This window comes from Lynx rufus, unplaced genomic scaffold (genome assembly GCF_022079265.1).
Source record: "Lynx rufus isolate CCGP_SWC_20201006 ecotype Redwood Valley unplaced genomic scaffold, mLynRuf1.p SCAF_8, whole genome shotgun sequence".
Classification (NCBI taxonomy): Eukaryota; Metazoa; Chordata; class Mammalia; order Carnivora; family Felidae; genus Lynx; species Lynx rufus.
Genome location: NW_025814896.1, coordinates 132,683,140 through 132,698,221, shown reverse-complemented (window position 1 = coordinate 132,698,221; position 15,082 = coordinate 132,683,140). Strand labels below are relative to the sequence as shown.

At 36.9% G+C, this 15,082-nt stretch overlaps 1 protein-coding gene across 1 annotated transcript in view; it reads right to left on the bottom strand.

The window, feature by feature from the left end:
• The window catches only part of ROCK2 (Rho associated coiled-coil containing protein kinase 2), a 138,127-nt gene that overhangs the window by 36,772 nt on the left and 86,273 nt on the right, over positions 1-15,082 (bottom strand). Inside the window, exons 6-10 of the mRNA XM_047069606.1 lie at positions 9,264-9,408; positions 7,270-7,408; positions 3,365-3,456; positions 2,414-2,573; positions 360-420 (exon numbers count right to left, since the gene is read on the bottom strand). Coding sequence (XP_046925562.1) covers positions 360-420; positions 2,414-2,573; positions 3,365-3,456; positions 7,270-7,408; positions 9,264-9,408 — 597 coding nt within the window. The remainder of the gene's footprint in view (positions 1-359; positions 421-2,413; positions 2,574-3,364; positions 3,457-7,269; positions 7,409-9,263; positions 9,409-15,082) is intronic.

Below are 15,082 nucleotides of genomic sequence, written 5' to 3'. Positions count from 1 at the left end.
ATTCCCACTCAAAATATTAATTTCTCCACAATTTCTGTACCCTTATAGCTTATTATCTATATTCTTTTAGAGTACTAAGATTATGAAATTTTCTGAGATTGTAGATGTTTATAAACCTATCACTTTTTTGCTATTAAAACTATGCCTAAAAGCTATGTTTAATTCATCTTTTTACTAGCCACCTATCTTCCACAATACTACCTGTCAAATAAATCCATCATCTCAATGTTTTGTGAACTGTATTACAACAAAGAACACCAGAAAATGGTTCAAAAAGTAGCATCAAATGAACTTTTTAAACACATGGATATTACTAAATTAGTCGAACATGTGACTAAATAGTAAAAATTTATACATACTTCATTTTTCCTTGACTGTATTGAATCATTTTCTCTGCAAGATGGAGAGTCACTTAATAACCTAGAGGGAAAGACAGGAGATAACTTCTTTGCATGTCATTTTAATCCATTTTCTAATATCCCCAAATTATTCTCATAATTAAACTCCAACCACAAAGATTTCTCTTGTTTATTTACTTCAACATATTTTAAATGAAGCACTGTTTTCCCCCTTTAGACATTTATATCATTCTCAATAATTTAAAATGCTGCACTTGTTCTGCCCCCCACTCTTATCTGATGTTCTAGTCTTTAATACTGTTGAGACTGGAGTCACTATATGGCCTATACCTTCCCCCTCTTCATCTCATTTTGAGTTCCTAGAACTATCTTATCTAGATATCTTCTAGAAAAGAGACCCCTCTCCTCCTTTTCAAAGATAACATCTCTTGATTCCCAGGTCTTAATACAGAAGTCATCACTTCTATTTAAATATCAGTATCTCACTTTAACTGGGTCCTTCCTCACTGCCTATAAATATGCTTGGGTTTCTCCATGCACTCATATCCTCATCTCGGTGAGCATGACAAGAGTTTTGAGAGTACTACCGTTGGCAGGGTGTCCAACTCATCCTGGTCTACCTAGAATTTTCTCAGTTTCAGCATGAAAGTCCCTGGCCACATCCCAGAAAGCCCCTCGGTCCTGGGCAAACCATAATGGTTGGTCACCCCTACCATTCCATACATGGAAGTACCAAGTTTCTCAAATATGTTTCTCCAATGTCTTTAATGCCTCGCTACGTGTCAAAGTCAAAAGTCCCTCAGTATAGCACACAATAATCACCTGCTGCTTAACTCCAACAGTTTTTAATCTTTACACCCAATACTCACTGCAGTCAATCAGTATTTACTGGTCTCGTGCCAGGCTCTGTGCTACATGGAGAGATTGTAGGCAAAACACTCGCAATCTCATTAGGTCTTCCAAATGATCAAAATACAGCAATAAGCACTTTGTGTTTGCGCCCTAGGACCACACTACTCTGTCCCAACGCGTGCTAACACGCCACACTTTGGCTTCCATGGTTCACCTGCCCACAACTGTCACCTAACCTCCCCACATCTCGGCCACTCAAAACCCTTTCTTGTTTTTACAAACGCCACCCCTTCCCTGAGGTCTTACCTGACTTCGTACCCTCACCCCAAAGATGTGACTTTTATTTTTCTTCAGAATCATTCTATTTGAACCACCTCAGATATTTTGGTGCCCTTCTTTTTTTCCTTTTTTAAATGTATGTATTTTTTAATGTTGTTTTTTTTTTTTTTTTGGTTTTTTTTTTTTGAGAGAGAGAGAGAGAGAGAGAGAGAGCGTGAGCTGGGGAGGGGCAGAGAGAGAAAGGGGTACAGAGGATCTGAAGTGAAGCAGGTTCTGTGCTGACAGCAGAGAGCCCGATGAAGGGCTCAAACTCACAAACTGTGAGATCACGGCCTGAGCTGAAGCTGGATGCTCAACTGACTGAGCAACCCAGGTGCCCCAAGATTTATTTATGAGAGAGAGGGAGAGAGAGCAGGGGAGCAGCAGGCACAGCGGGGGGCGGGGGGGGGGGCGGGGAACAGAAGACCCGAAGCTGGCTCTGTGTGACAGCAGCAAGCCTGATTGGGCTCGAACTCACAAACTATGAAATCATGACCTGAGCCAAAGTCAGACGCTGAACCGACTGAGCCACCTAGGTGGCCCAGTACCTTTCATAAGGCAAATATCACATTCTACCCTTCATTATGACTATATTATTCTCTTATATCCCTCATTAGTTGATAAGTTCCTTCAAAAGTACGTATTTGGTCTTACTCTATATCCCCCAAAGAATACAGAACAGTGCCTTGCATTCATTTGTAACTGAATACAACATTCAGAAATAATGGAATTAAATGAAAAGTAACTTTTGATAATCCTTTTGAAAAAGTCAGCAGTTTAAAACAAATGAGCACTTTATCTTCTATAGTCCAGAGTATCACAGTAAGACAACTCTTACAGCACAATCTTGAAAGCAATAAAAATGTAACAAACAAATCACATACAAATTTTCTCTATAGTAGGTAAATCCTATAAAAGGCAGCTGATTTCCCACAAAAGCTTTAGGAATTGGGAAGGTTTCTACATCTCCTTTATCATCTTCGATGTCATCAAAGTTGCTGCTGTCTATGTCACTGCTGAGTTCAGGTACTACAGGAGCTGCCGCTGTTAGAAGAAAAGAAATGAATTGTTTTATGCATAATCCAAATATACACTAGCCACCCAGATTTTGTTTTATATCAATTACAATATGTGATTGTGTGATACTAGCACATGACATATTAATAATATATAACTAATCAATAACATTATGATTTACCATAGAAAATTCTGGTAACATGGTTTACATTTTATCATTTCAAAAAATGAAAACCTTATTAACTATTTATTACTATATCAGATCAGCTTTATCTATAGATAAATCTACTAAACAAGGAGAGGAATATGGTATTATTATAGGTACTAAAATTGAAAGCAGCAGTAACTTGCACATACATTCTTCAGTCTTCGGCTTTTTATACTCTGTAAGTAAAATATTTCTTACTCTTAAAATGAATTAATGTCAAATATATATAAAGTTAAAATGAATTACTATGCTTATTCTAGTATTCATCAAAGTGTGCTCTCCATATAGTGATTTATTAATTCAAACTCATTCAAATTCAAGGCTATTTCCCTGATTCTGAAAGTTATTTGGATTCATAAAAAATGTGCCAAATTAAGAAATCTATTATAAAAGTATTAAGAAATATTGCTAATAAATACAAATTAGTTTAAGATATTGAGGAACATTAATTTAGTTATGAATACTGCCACAGAACAAGTTTGAAATGAAACCTCCCAATTTAAAAGTAGTATCATTAAGAATATCAAACATGCTTATTAATTCAAAAGAGGAATCAATCTTTGAGGTTTAAAATGTGATGGAATGGAAATATTTAAAGTTACTGACTTACTCTCTCTTATGTTATCCCAATTCCACTGATCATTCTTAAAGAAAGGATGTTGTTTGATTTCTTCTACCCCATTTCTCCCAAGTCGTACCTCCCTAAACAATACAAGTTAAGACTGTATTATAAAAAGATTATGAAAAAAACAAAAAAAAAATAACTCTTATCTTGACAAGGATCAAAATAAGGATCACAAATGACTTTGAGATATCTTAAAAAAAAAATTTTTTTTTTAACGTTTTATTTATTTTTGAGACAGGGAGAGACAGAGCATGAACAGGAGAGGGTCAGAGAGAGGGAGACACAGAATACGAAACAGGCTCCAGGCTCTGAGCTGTCAGCACAGAGCCCGACGCAGGGCTCGAACTCTCGGACCGCAAGACCATGACCCGAGCCGAAGTCGGCCGCTTAACCGACTGAGCCACCCAGGGGCCCTGAGATATCTTTATCAAAAGTTTCAAGCTTAAATGTTTTTCAAAAACAAGCAATGCCAATTTTATAATATATGATCTCTCTAGATTAAAAGGACTGTATAGTAAATGCCATGGAAAAGGAAATGTATTTCCCTCTGTAGTTTGTATCAAACAAAAGTACACATGAGGCTTTCAAGTAAAAATATTCATCTGCATGGGCCAAAACTGCATGACCAACTTCATGATGGAAAATGAACACAGGTCTAACTTTGATACAGAAGAGTTACTCAAAGCCTCTCTAATAAAAATGTTATTTTAAAAATCTCTTAAAAAGAATTCACACATTGCTAGAAGCTATCAGTATTAACTCTGATGAACAATTTCATTCTTTGACCTTTTGAGTCTTCAATGAAGATTGTATGGACATAAAAAGCATCTTTTTTTTTAATATATGCCCCTGGAGCTATGTTTAATAGAAACAAACAAAAAAAAAAAAAAACCTGTAAACTTTAGAGGGAAGTACTGCTAGCACAATGAGGGCATTAAATTCTTTTCAATAATGGAAAAGAAATTGAAAAGAAAATATCTTTTCTCCATCTACAATCATTCCTTGGACTGCACCACCACCCTGCAATAAACTGTTTAGGCAAATTTCTCATGAATGGTACTCCTTTCATTAACATGTGCTATATATCCTGTTTTATATTATACCTTTCAGCACAAATTATGGTCATCCTCATCAACCCATCTAGTCCCAAATCAAACACTATACAGGATCTGTTCTGAGTTTATCAGCATGGATTGGTAATCACATATTAACAAATCTTGTAATTGATAAACATATTAAAATGACTAACCTCTCTAATGAGAAAAACTAACAATGCTTCAGATGGAAATAAAATCATGATATTCAGTTTGATGAAAATGAAGAAGTAACTATAATCAACGGATATACACCCTGATGTGACTTCTCTGGGTGTCAATTTTGCAACATCACCTCATTTTAATTAATTTTTTAATTACCATCCAAGTTAGTTAGCATATAGTACAACAGTGATTTCAGGAGTAGATTCCTTAATGTCCCTTTCCCATTTAGCCCATCTCCCCTCACAATCCCTCCAGCAACCCTCTGTTCCCTATATTTAAGAGTCTCTTATGTTTTGTCCCCCTCCCTGTTTTTATATTATTTTTGTCCCTTCCCTTATGTTCATCAGTTTTGTATCTTAAATTCTTCATTATGAGGGAAGTCATATGATATTTGTCTTTCTCTAATTTTGCTTAGCATAATACCCTCTAGTTCCATCCACGTAGTTGCAAATGGCAAGATTTCATCCTCTTTGATTGCCGAGTCATACTCCATTGTACATATAGACCACATCTTCTTTATCCATTCATCCATCGATGGACATTTGGGCTCTTTCCATCCTTTGGCTATTGTTGATCGTGCTGCTATAAACATGGGGGTGCATGTGCCCCTTTGAAACAGCACACCTGTATTCCCTGGATAGATACCCAGTAGTGCAATTGCTGGGTTGTAGGGCAGTTCTATTTTTAATTTTTTGAGGAACCTCCATACTGTTTTCCAGAATGGCTGCACCAATTTGCATTCCCACCAGCAGTGCAAAAGAGATCCTCTCTCTCCACATCCTCGCCAACATCTGTTGTTGCCTGAGTTGTTAGCCATTCTGACAGGTGTGAGGTGGTATCTCATTGTGGTTTCAATTTGTATTTCCCTGACGATGAGTGACGTGGAGCATTTTTTCATGTGTTGGTTGGCCATCTGGATGTCTTCTTTGGAGAGGTGTCTATTCATGTCTTTTGCCCATTTCTTCACTGGATTATTTGTTTTTTTGGGTGTTGAGTTTGATAAGTTCTTTATAGATTTTGAGTAATAACCCTTCAGCTGATATATGATTCGCAAATATCTTCTCCCATTCTGTCAACTGCCTTTTAGTTTTGCTAATTGTTTCCTTCCTTGTGCAAAAGCTTTTTATTTTGATGGTCCTAATAGTTCATTTTTGCTTTTGCTTCCCTTGTCTCCGGAGACATACTGAGTAAGAAGTTGCTGTGGCCGAAGCCGAAGAGGTTTTTCCCTGCTTTCTCCTTGAGGATTTTGATGGCTTCTTACATTGACGTCTTTCATCCATTTTGAGTTTATTTTTGTATATGGTGTAAGAAAGTGGTCCAGGTTCATTTCTCTGCATGTTGCTGTCCAGTTTTTCCACCATCATTTGCTGAAGAGACTGTCTTTATTCTATTGGATAATCTTTCCTGCTTTGTCAAAGATTAGCGGGCTATATGTTTGTGGGTCCATTTCTGGGTTCTCTATTCTGTTCCATTCATCTGAGTGTCTGTTCTGGTGCCAGTACCATACTGTCTTGATGATTACAGCTTTGGAATATAGCTTGAAGTCGGGAATTGTGATGCCTCCAGCTTTGGTTTTCTTTTTCAAGATTGCTTTAGCTATTCGGGGTCTTTTCTGGTTCCATACAAATTTTAGAATTGTTTGTTCTAGCTCTGTGAAGAATGCTGGTGTTATTTTGATAGGGACTGCAACATCAACTCATTTTAAAGTGTGTATCCTAGAATTCTACCTTTAAGATCTTATCCTCCAGAATACATGCAAAGATATGAATACATGAGGACAGTCACTGCAGGACTCCTTGTAACAGCAACTGGCTAACAATCAATATGGTTTGCTGAGAAATCACAGCACTTTTGAGCTCGAAATGCCCTCAGCTATCATTGATTGAATCTGACCCCATCATTTATGGATAAGTAAAATTATTTCCCCCCAAAGTAAAATAATTTCCTTAAGATCATAATGCTAGTGTGTCAAGTTTGGACTGCAGTGCACACACCGGTTATAAATGTTGCCCTTTGATAGAATGACTCTTACCACAAATCTAAAAGAATTAAATAGAAAGGCCAAGGAAGAAACTCCAAAGAGTTTCTATCTTCTCCTTTTGAGGCAGGTTTTCACAACACTGTTCACCCATTTTGTTTTAAAAAAATATTGAATTTCCCAGGCAGACTTACTCATATTCAAATGCAAATATAAAAGGGCTGGGAAGGGGGCACTCCCAAGTCAAATACAAACAGCTTTTGAGATTATAACCAGTCAAGTATGTATCTGCACAAAACACCCTTCTCTCAAAAGATGTACAAATAAGAGTCCTATGGCTTAATTACTTTTAAGGATAAAATGTGAATAACATAAGCCTTATTTCTTTCAAATACATTATCTTACCAAGTTCTATTTTTCTCTTTTTAGACACGAAGGTTAAGGTCAGAGTTAAGATTTCAATGGGATTGCGCACACATAACTACGAGAGTAACCCAACACCAGGCCTAGCAGTAGGAAAAGCCTCACCCAGAATTAAATGCAATTTGGATAAAGAGAACGAGATTTCGTATGCAAATAAGAGATAGCTATGCTTTCGTTTCTACGAATTTAGAAGTTAAGGGCTCTCTACAAAGAAATTCAATGTATATTACCTATCTGTTAAGAAGGCACAGATGAGATTCTTCGCATGTTTAGAAATTTCTGCATCTTCTGGGAAACACAGTGAGTTTTTATGATCCATAATTTTGCTATATGTTCCTACAAGTGAATCTGCATAAAATGGAGTATCCCCTAGAATTCCAAGAAAGAAGACACAGAGTGTAACAGAGAATGCAAATTAAACACTTTTCATAATATTTAAGTATGTTAACTTTAAATTTGTCAAGTGCATGGAAGGACAAATGAATTCAAGATTTTTCTAGGGCCATTTTTAACTGCAATAGAATCCTTTAAATGAAGTCCAGTGCTAACTAACCTGAGCAGGCAGGCACCAGAGTAGGCTCAGAATACTGTAAATCAGTGTCATTCAAACTCATTAAATTCAACTCTCAGAGTTGAAAACAATAGCAGGAATTTAAATGGTCCCTTCAAAGGTGTCATGTGAGTTCCTCCAAAGTACATTATTTTCTAAATCCCTAGAAGACTTCAGGCAAATCCTAGAATATATTCTACTTTCAAAAGATTACAAAATGCACCTAACGTATCATCAGTTTGGGCCAGAGGTGGGGAGAATGGACAGCTACCAGGGAACACACTCTGCATATAAAGCAATGGTGGGGTGCCTGGGTGGCTCAGTCAGTTGAGCATCTGACTTCGGCTCAGGTCATGATCTCACAGTTGGTGAGTTTGAGCCCCGCATCGGGCTCTGTGCTGACCGCTCAGAGCCTGGAGCCTGCTTCGGATTCTGTGTCTTCTCCTGTCTCTGCCCCTCCCATGCTCATGCTGTCTCTCTCCCTGTCTCTCAATAATAAATAAACATTAAAAAAATAATAATAATAAATAAATAAAGGGATGCACTTCAATAACAAAGGCCCAAGACAATGTAGGTCATACAATAACATGAGTTTAAGCATAGCAAGATCAGTACTACACACACAAGATGGTCACCAAGAGAAGGCAACTTAGGCCACAAAAACGGTCCATGGCTAATTATTATTTAAATTTGAGACTTACCAAAATATTCTCATTTTTTTTTTTCAGTAATAATCATACTCAACTATCCCACAGATTTCACAGATTTTCCGCTACCAATTTTTTTAGGGACATCCTCTAGAAAATAAATTCTTCAATTTCTAAAAATATATTTTCAACTCTGAAGTTATTTCATATAATGTTATCAGCCTTATCACACTTGCCCCAGAAAGTAGATTTAGCTATATCTGCCCTCATCCCCAAGCCAGATGATTCAGTCATTGGCTTCCTTAGCCACAAGATATTTTTGTGACCCCAGTACTTTGGAATCAGAAATCTTAAGAATGAAAGTGATGATATAAAAAAAGTTTTGGACTACATGAGCCTTTCAAATTTTGATTTGGTCACAGTGAAAGAAATTATTAAATATGCCTCTGAGTTTTCTGAGAATGAAATACTATTATAAAATATTTTTATCTTGATAGTCAAATAGGTCAATTAACTATTAACGATTTTACTAGATTTACTAACCATAGATAAATACAACAGAAGAAACACAGTTGACAAGAATCAATTAGGTAACATAATTACATAAACTAAAGAGTACTTTTAATCCTCTATTATTATTGAAACAAATATTAACAGCTTTACATTTAAAATATTTACAACAAATACTTGGTCAAGAAAATCTTGGACTGGAGGCCCACTGCAGTTGTATACTTGCTTCTTATTCTAACACTGTCTTTATACAAAAAGGTCTACTGAAAGATTATTTCCAGCAGTATACTTTTAATTCCTTTTATAATCCACTAAATCACTCTGTCAGTACAAGGCTTGGTTTTAATTTTCCAATAACAACCTGTCATAACTGATAAAACTAATTCCACGTTTTAAAAAATTCCACTTCTTTCCACAGCACACAATTAATTTCCTCATATTTTCAAATTCTTCACTTAAAACTAAAGTGGTATCAGGTGGGTTTTTAAAAACAGAACAAGTTAAAATATTTACTTACCCACCAGCATCTCAAAAAGGAAAACACCCACAGACCACCAATCACATTCTCGCCCATAGTAACCATCACCCCCTTGTGATTTGAGAACCTCAGGTGAAATATAATCAGGTGTTCCAACTGCTGTATCACAATGCACCATGCCTGTCTGGGTAGAGAGCAGAGATCAAGAAAAACAGTTGTATGTAAAACCATAGACACATAAATGCAACGAACTCATTTATTATTATATACATAGTGGCTACAAATTGCTACCAATAGAGCTTCATTGCTGATATAGCTTTAGGAGGACAGGAGGTAAATGTATCACGAAATGCTTAGAAGTGTCAGGATTACGGGAAATCAAGGGTAACTTTTCAACTCTAAAATATAGGAGGCTTCATCAATGAAAGAAGTAAAAAGTGGTACACTGCATGGGAATTCCATGCAAATCAACACCTTTTGTTACTTTTTCTTACACTACTAATTAGTTAGGAGGGCAGTTACAAGGAAGTACAAAATGTGATCTTAAGGCACTAACCTGGAGAAAAGAATTAGGAAGCTTTGGTATTTTCAAAGGAACCGGCAGTATTTAAGATTACAAAGAGCCTAGTTTGGAGGGTGGATAAAAACGGTTCTTATTATTAAGAAAAAAAATGGGGGAAATAGATCTAATGTTTAAATTAAAAGATCTTAACAGTTTGAAAGCTATACCACCAAGCTGCATATTTAGAAATACAGAGCTGTGGCACGAAGGTTATTTGACAAAATGATAAAAACACCATTATCTGTGTTTAGTTTTGGTGTGTAATAAGATACTCCCTATCTGATGTCTTTTTGACAAGGACAAGAACTATCATAAATACAAGTACGTGTGTGCGTGTTGTAGCATATATATGTGTGTGTAGGTTTGTATATGTGTGTGGGCTGTAAAATTAAATCAGTATAACAATATAACACTAAATAATACTCATTCACCTTTAGCTCTGTCCAAACCTGCTAAGATTTTATAGATGAATTTAAATGCCCTCCATTTCCTTTCCCTGCCCAGTGAAAAGTATGTCACCCACGCTGCTCATAAGGAAGCTACATAAATTCCCCCATACTAAGTATTATGACTTTTCTTTGGGAAAAGGAAGTTCCATGTATTTTATAAATATGATTTATGTAAATGTATTTAATAGCAATAAAATATGTTAATCATAGGAAATTAATTTCAAAAACAATCTTTTCATTCCTCATATTAGCAACAATTCAATCATTTTACTTTCCCAAGAATACAGCAAATAGAGCATAAAAGCCATTTTAGTTTGAATACAAATAAAATAAAATTTCTGAAAATAATGGGGCAAATTATGAGGGTGATAATTTGTATGGATCAGTACTTAGGATAAAAGATGAAAAAATCAGTACCTGACTTCAAAATGCAGAGCATAAAATCAATTTTTATCATGGACTATCCTAAACTTCTACTAGAGGAAACATTAAGAGATTTATTTATTTATTTATTTATTTATTTATTTATTTATTTTCTATTTGAGAGAGAGAGAGAGGGAGGGAGGGAGGGAGGGAGGGAGGGAATCCCAAGTAGGCCCTGCACTATCAGCCCGGGTGGAACCTGAGGCAGGGCTCAATTCCACAAACTGTGAGATCACGACCTCAGCCAAAATCAAACGTTGGCCACCCAACCGAATCACTCAGGTGCCCCAGAAATTAGACTTAAAACAAAATTAGTTAGCATTCAAAGGTTTAGAGGAAGGAGAGGAAAGGGTAAGATACAAAAGTAACTGGCATAAAGTTAGGCTGTAAAGGCTTGGATAAGTCAGGCTTGAAAGGAGAGCCCATGACATGACAGCTAGGGCAGAAAAAGAGCAAAAGTCAAGAAACAAGAATGACATCATATAAAGCAAATTCAAGAAATGCAGTGAAGTCCCAATCAGCGAACAGTAAAGCTTCACAACAATGAAGACAGGAAAGGTAAGATGGAGACCAAGTTTAATAATCACTTGCAGAATACTTTCACAGGACTAAAGAACTGACTTAATAGCACTCTGCTTTTGGAAAAATATTCCAACCATAGTTTCTGACCAGCATATTGGAGGTTGAAATTTTTTTAAAAAAACATTTGGGAAAGATATTTTAAAATTATCTCCTGGAGAAGTTCTCATATTATGTGAGTACAGAATCCACATTTATGACAAGTCTCTTAACGTATTCTAAAGAAATACAGGAAGGGCAAACCAGACACTAAAAAGACCTGGTTTACCTAGGGGTGGTGGGTGAGAGGGTGGAAAGAAGGAAGTATGGGAGTGGGTAGTAGGAGTAAGGAGGCAGGGATCCTTCTCTGAGCATGCAGTTGTACAGTTTTAATCTTAAAACCAGGGAAATGTTTCACACATCTTAAAAACTGTAAACAAACAATTAATATCAACCAGGATGTGTGTGAGGGAGGTACACTAAATGGAATACATATAGTAAGAAATGAACCTGTTTTGTACATTAACAACATAACCACAATAAATGGGGTAAGGATAAAAGAAATGACCTAAGTAACTTTGGAAAACAGTATCTTTAACATATGCTATAAGGCTAAACACAAAAGGAACTGCACAAAAAATAATACATTCTAATTAATAAATCAGTTTGTCACAGAGGTAGGAATTGGTAATTCTGAAATAATTTTAAGTGTATCCTAGAGGTGAACAAGTAGGTAAAGATAGTGTAGACAATGAGAGCCAGGTTTCTCATTGACTGAAAAAGCAATTATCAAACAGAAAGGAGGAGGATGCGAATGAACCCTGCGGTGTAGGACAAGAATCAGAATTATCAGTATGAACTCAGAACTTTCAGTAGCCTATATATACAGACCCATAAGTACAGAATTAAATACGAATGTGTGTGCATGTGGATTAGCACATATAGTCTATTTGGTATACACGTGTCTGCTGTCCAGGGCTAGAAATAATGACACTCCAGGGGCAAGAAGCACATCGAGCGCCCAAATACTGATTTCTAAATACCATTCTTTTTGTTGTTAAGTTTTATTTATTTATTTTGAGAGAGACAGAGAGCGTGGGGTAGAGGAGGGGCAGAGAAGGAGAAAGAGAGAATCGCCAGCAGGGTTTGCACTGCCAGCAGACAGCCCGACATGGGGCTCGAACCCACAAACTGCGAGATTGTGACCTGAGCCGAAACCAAGAGTCAGACACTCAATCGACTGACTGAGCCATCCAGGCGCCCCTCTAAATCCCATTCTTGAATAAAAGAAATCTGAGCTTCTTAGAGAAGCAGCTGATTCCAGAGCTGGGACAGAGAAGATACAAGACAAGTCTTCGACTTACACTGCCAAAAAAGAAGAAAATGCTCCAAAAAGGAGGTGTGTCCAAAGGACACAGGAGTAACCTGAGGAGCTTTTGCAAGATAAGAAAACTTTGGAGTGAGTTTCAAGGTATGAGTAGGAATCTGCCAAGTAAACTGTATTCGACATCATATATGAAGGCCAGGAATCATGAAATTATTGATTTCATGGCATAAAAAACAACTAAATGTAATTTAAGACCCCTGAACCATAAGGTGCAAAAGGTCAAATGATAGAGAATGAGGGTGAAAAGTGGAAGGGATCATGTCATCATAAGAAGCTTTGTATGATGGGGCGCGTGGGTGGCTCAATCAGTTAAGCATCCGACTTCGGCTCAGGTCATAATCTCACAGTTTGAGTTCAAGCCCCGCGTTGGGCTCTGTGCTGACAGCTCGGAGCCTGCTTCAGATTCTATGTCTTCTTCTCTCTCTGCCCCTCCCCAATTTGTTCTCTATGTCTCTCAAAAAATAAATAAACGTAAAAAAAAAAAATTTTTTTTAAAGAGAAAGAAAGAAAGAAAGAAAGGAAGGAAGAAAGAAAGAAAGAAAAAAAGAAAGAAGCTTCATAGGACAAGCTAAGGAGTTTGAACTTTATTCAGTAGATGACAGAAATCTAAGCAGGAGAGCAACATAAACAGGTATGTATTTTCAAAAACTTCCTCAAAAATACTTTAAATAGATCAGATTAAATGGTTGCTAAAATATATCTGGCATTTTATAATGGATAAAGTATCATAAATGAAGAGATTTACTAAAAACACAAAATCAGTCCATCACAAATCATGAGGTTGGTCCAGGAAACTATTCTTAAATGCTTCCTGTAATGGGGTACCTGGGTGGCATCTGACTCGGTTTCAGCTCAGGTAATGATCTAATGTTTCTTGGGTTCGAGCCCTGCATCAGGCTCTGTGCTGACAGCAGGGAGCCTACATGGGAATCTCTGTCTTCCTCTCTCTCTCCCAGTCCCTTCCCCACTCACATGCTATCTCTCTCAAAAATAAATAGACATTTATGGGGCGCCTGTGTGGCTCAGTCGGTTGAGCGCCTGACTTCGGCTCAGGTCATGATTTTGCTGGGTTTGTGGGTTCGAGGCCCGCGTCAAGCTCTGTGCTAACAGCTCAGAGCCTGGAGCCTCTTCAGATTCTGTGTCTTCTCCTCTCTCTGCCCTTCCCATGCTCATGCCGTCTCTCAATAATAAATAAACGTTAAAAAAAAACCCCAGACATTTAAAAAATAATAATAAATGCTTCCTGTGAACGTGGGAAAACTTGTAAATGGCGTTCTTAATTATCAGACACATTACGGCCTCAGCTTGACTGCTACATAGGCAGGAGTCTATTTGCTTCATTTTAATAATTAAAAATAAGTACTTGCACCAGGAACTCCTTTCTCAAATAGGCACATCCCCTGCCTCATAACCTTCTTGGGCTAGCGGAAAGTCCTACTTCTTCTTGTGTTCTGTCTAAAAACAGCCCAACTGGTTTAGAAGCCCATCTCCGTTTGCACTACACAGCGCCCAAGGCACAAAAAGCTGCCTGTTATTCCAGTTATCTCCTGGGGTACCAATTATTACTTTCATTTGGGCTCTGGTTACAAAGCTGCATAGCTTTTGAACGGTCTGTCCCGACCGCGTCCAAAAACCTGTTCTTCTTCATGTATAATTTTGCAGAAAATAGGGTTTTTTTCAGAAACCCGAGTAGAAACACCTCCATTTTTAAAAACTGATGTCATTTCTAGAAGGGTTAAGAACAGTAACAATTTGCCAATTAGCTTTTAAAGAAGTATAGCCTCAATTTAATCAAATAGTATACACTAGAATATTCAGGGTTATAATTTTACATTATTTCTAAGTAATTTAAAACACTAATGTAAAATGTGCCTTAAAAGTTGGAAAAGTGGCTATGAAGTGCCTAATGACGAGCAAAGAAGAAACTCAATTTACCCAACACAAGCAAGTAATTTCAATAGCAGTACTTCTCGGCTATCATGGAGATACACCTAGATATAAATATACCACACTGGGGCATTCACGTACATCTACATATTTTTTCCAGAGAGAAAAAGAATAACAGCATCAAAAAAAACCTGTATTAACCACAGTTTATTAATGAGCGAACTTAATGAGATATACCATTACTCTTAATGAACTGTGACAGTAACAAATTAGTCTAGTCCTTGTATAATTTTTAGTTGTATTTTATTTTTGCATTTATCCATGGCATATTGTTTCATATGATGCCAGAAGAGCTAAAAAATAATTTGAGAATCTCGGTCAATATTGTAGTAAAGGGTTGGCAAACTTTCCTTTAAAGGGCCAGTAAACATTTTAGATTTTGTGGCCACACAGGATCTCTATCTACTACCTTCTCCCTCTCTTTTTTTTAACGATCTTTTAAAACCGGACAAACCGTTTTTAGTACAAGACAGGCCACAGGCCAGACCTGACCCACACCCCAGGGTGCTGATCCCATCCACAGACAAGCAGA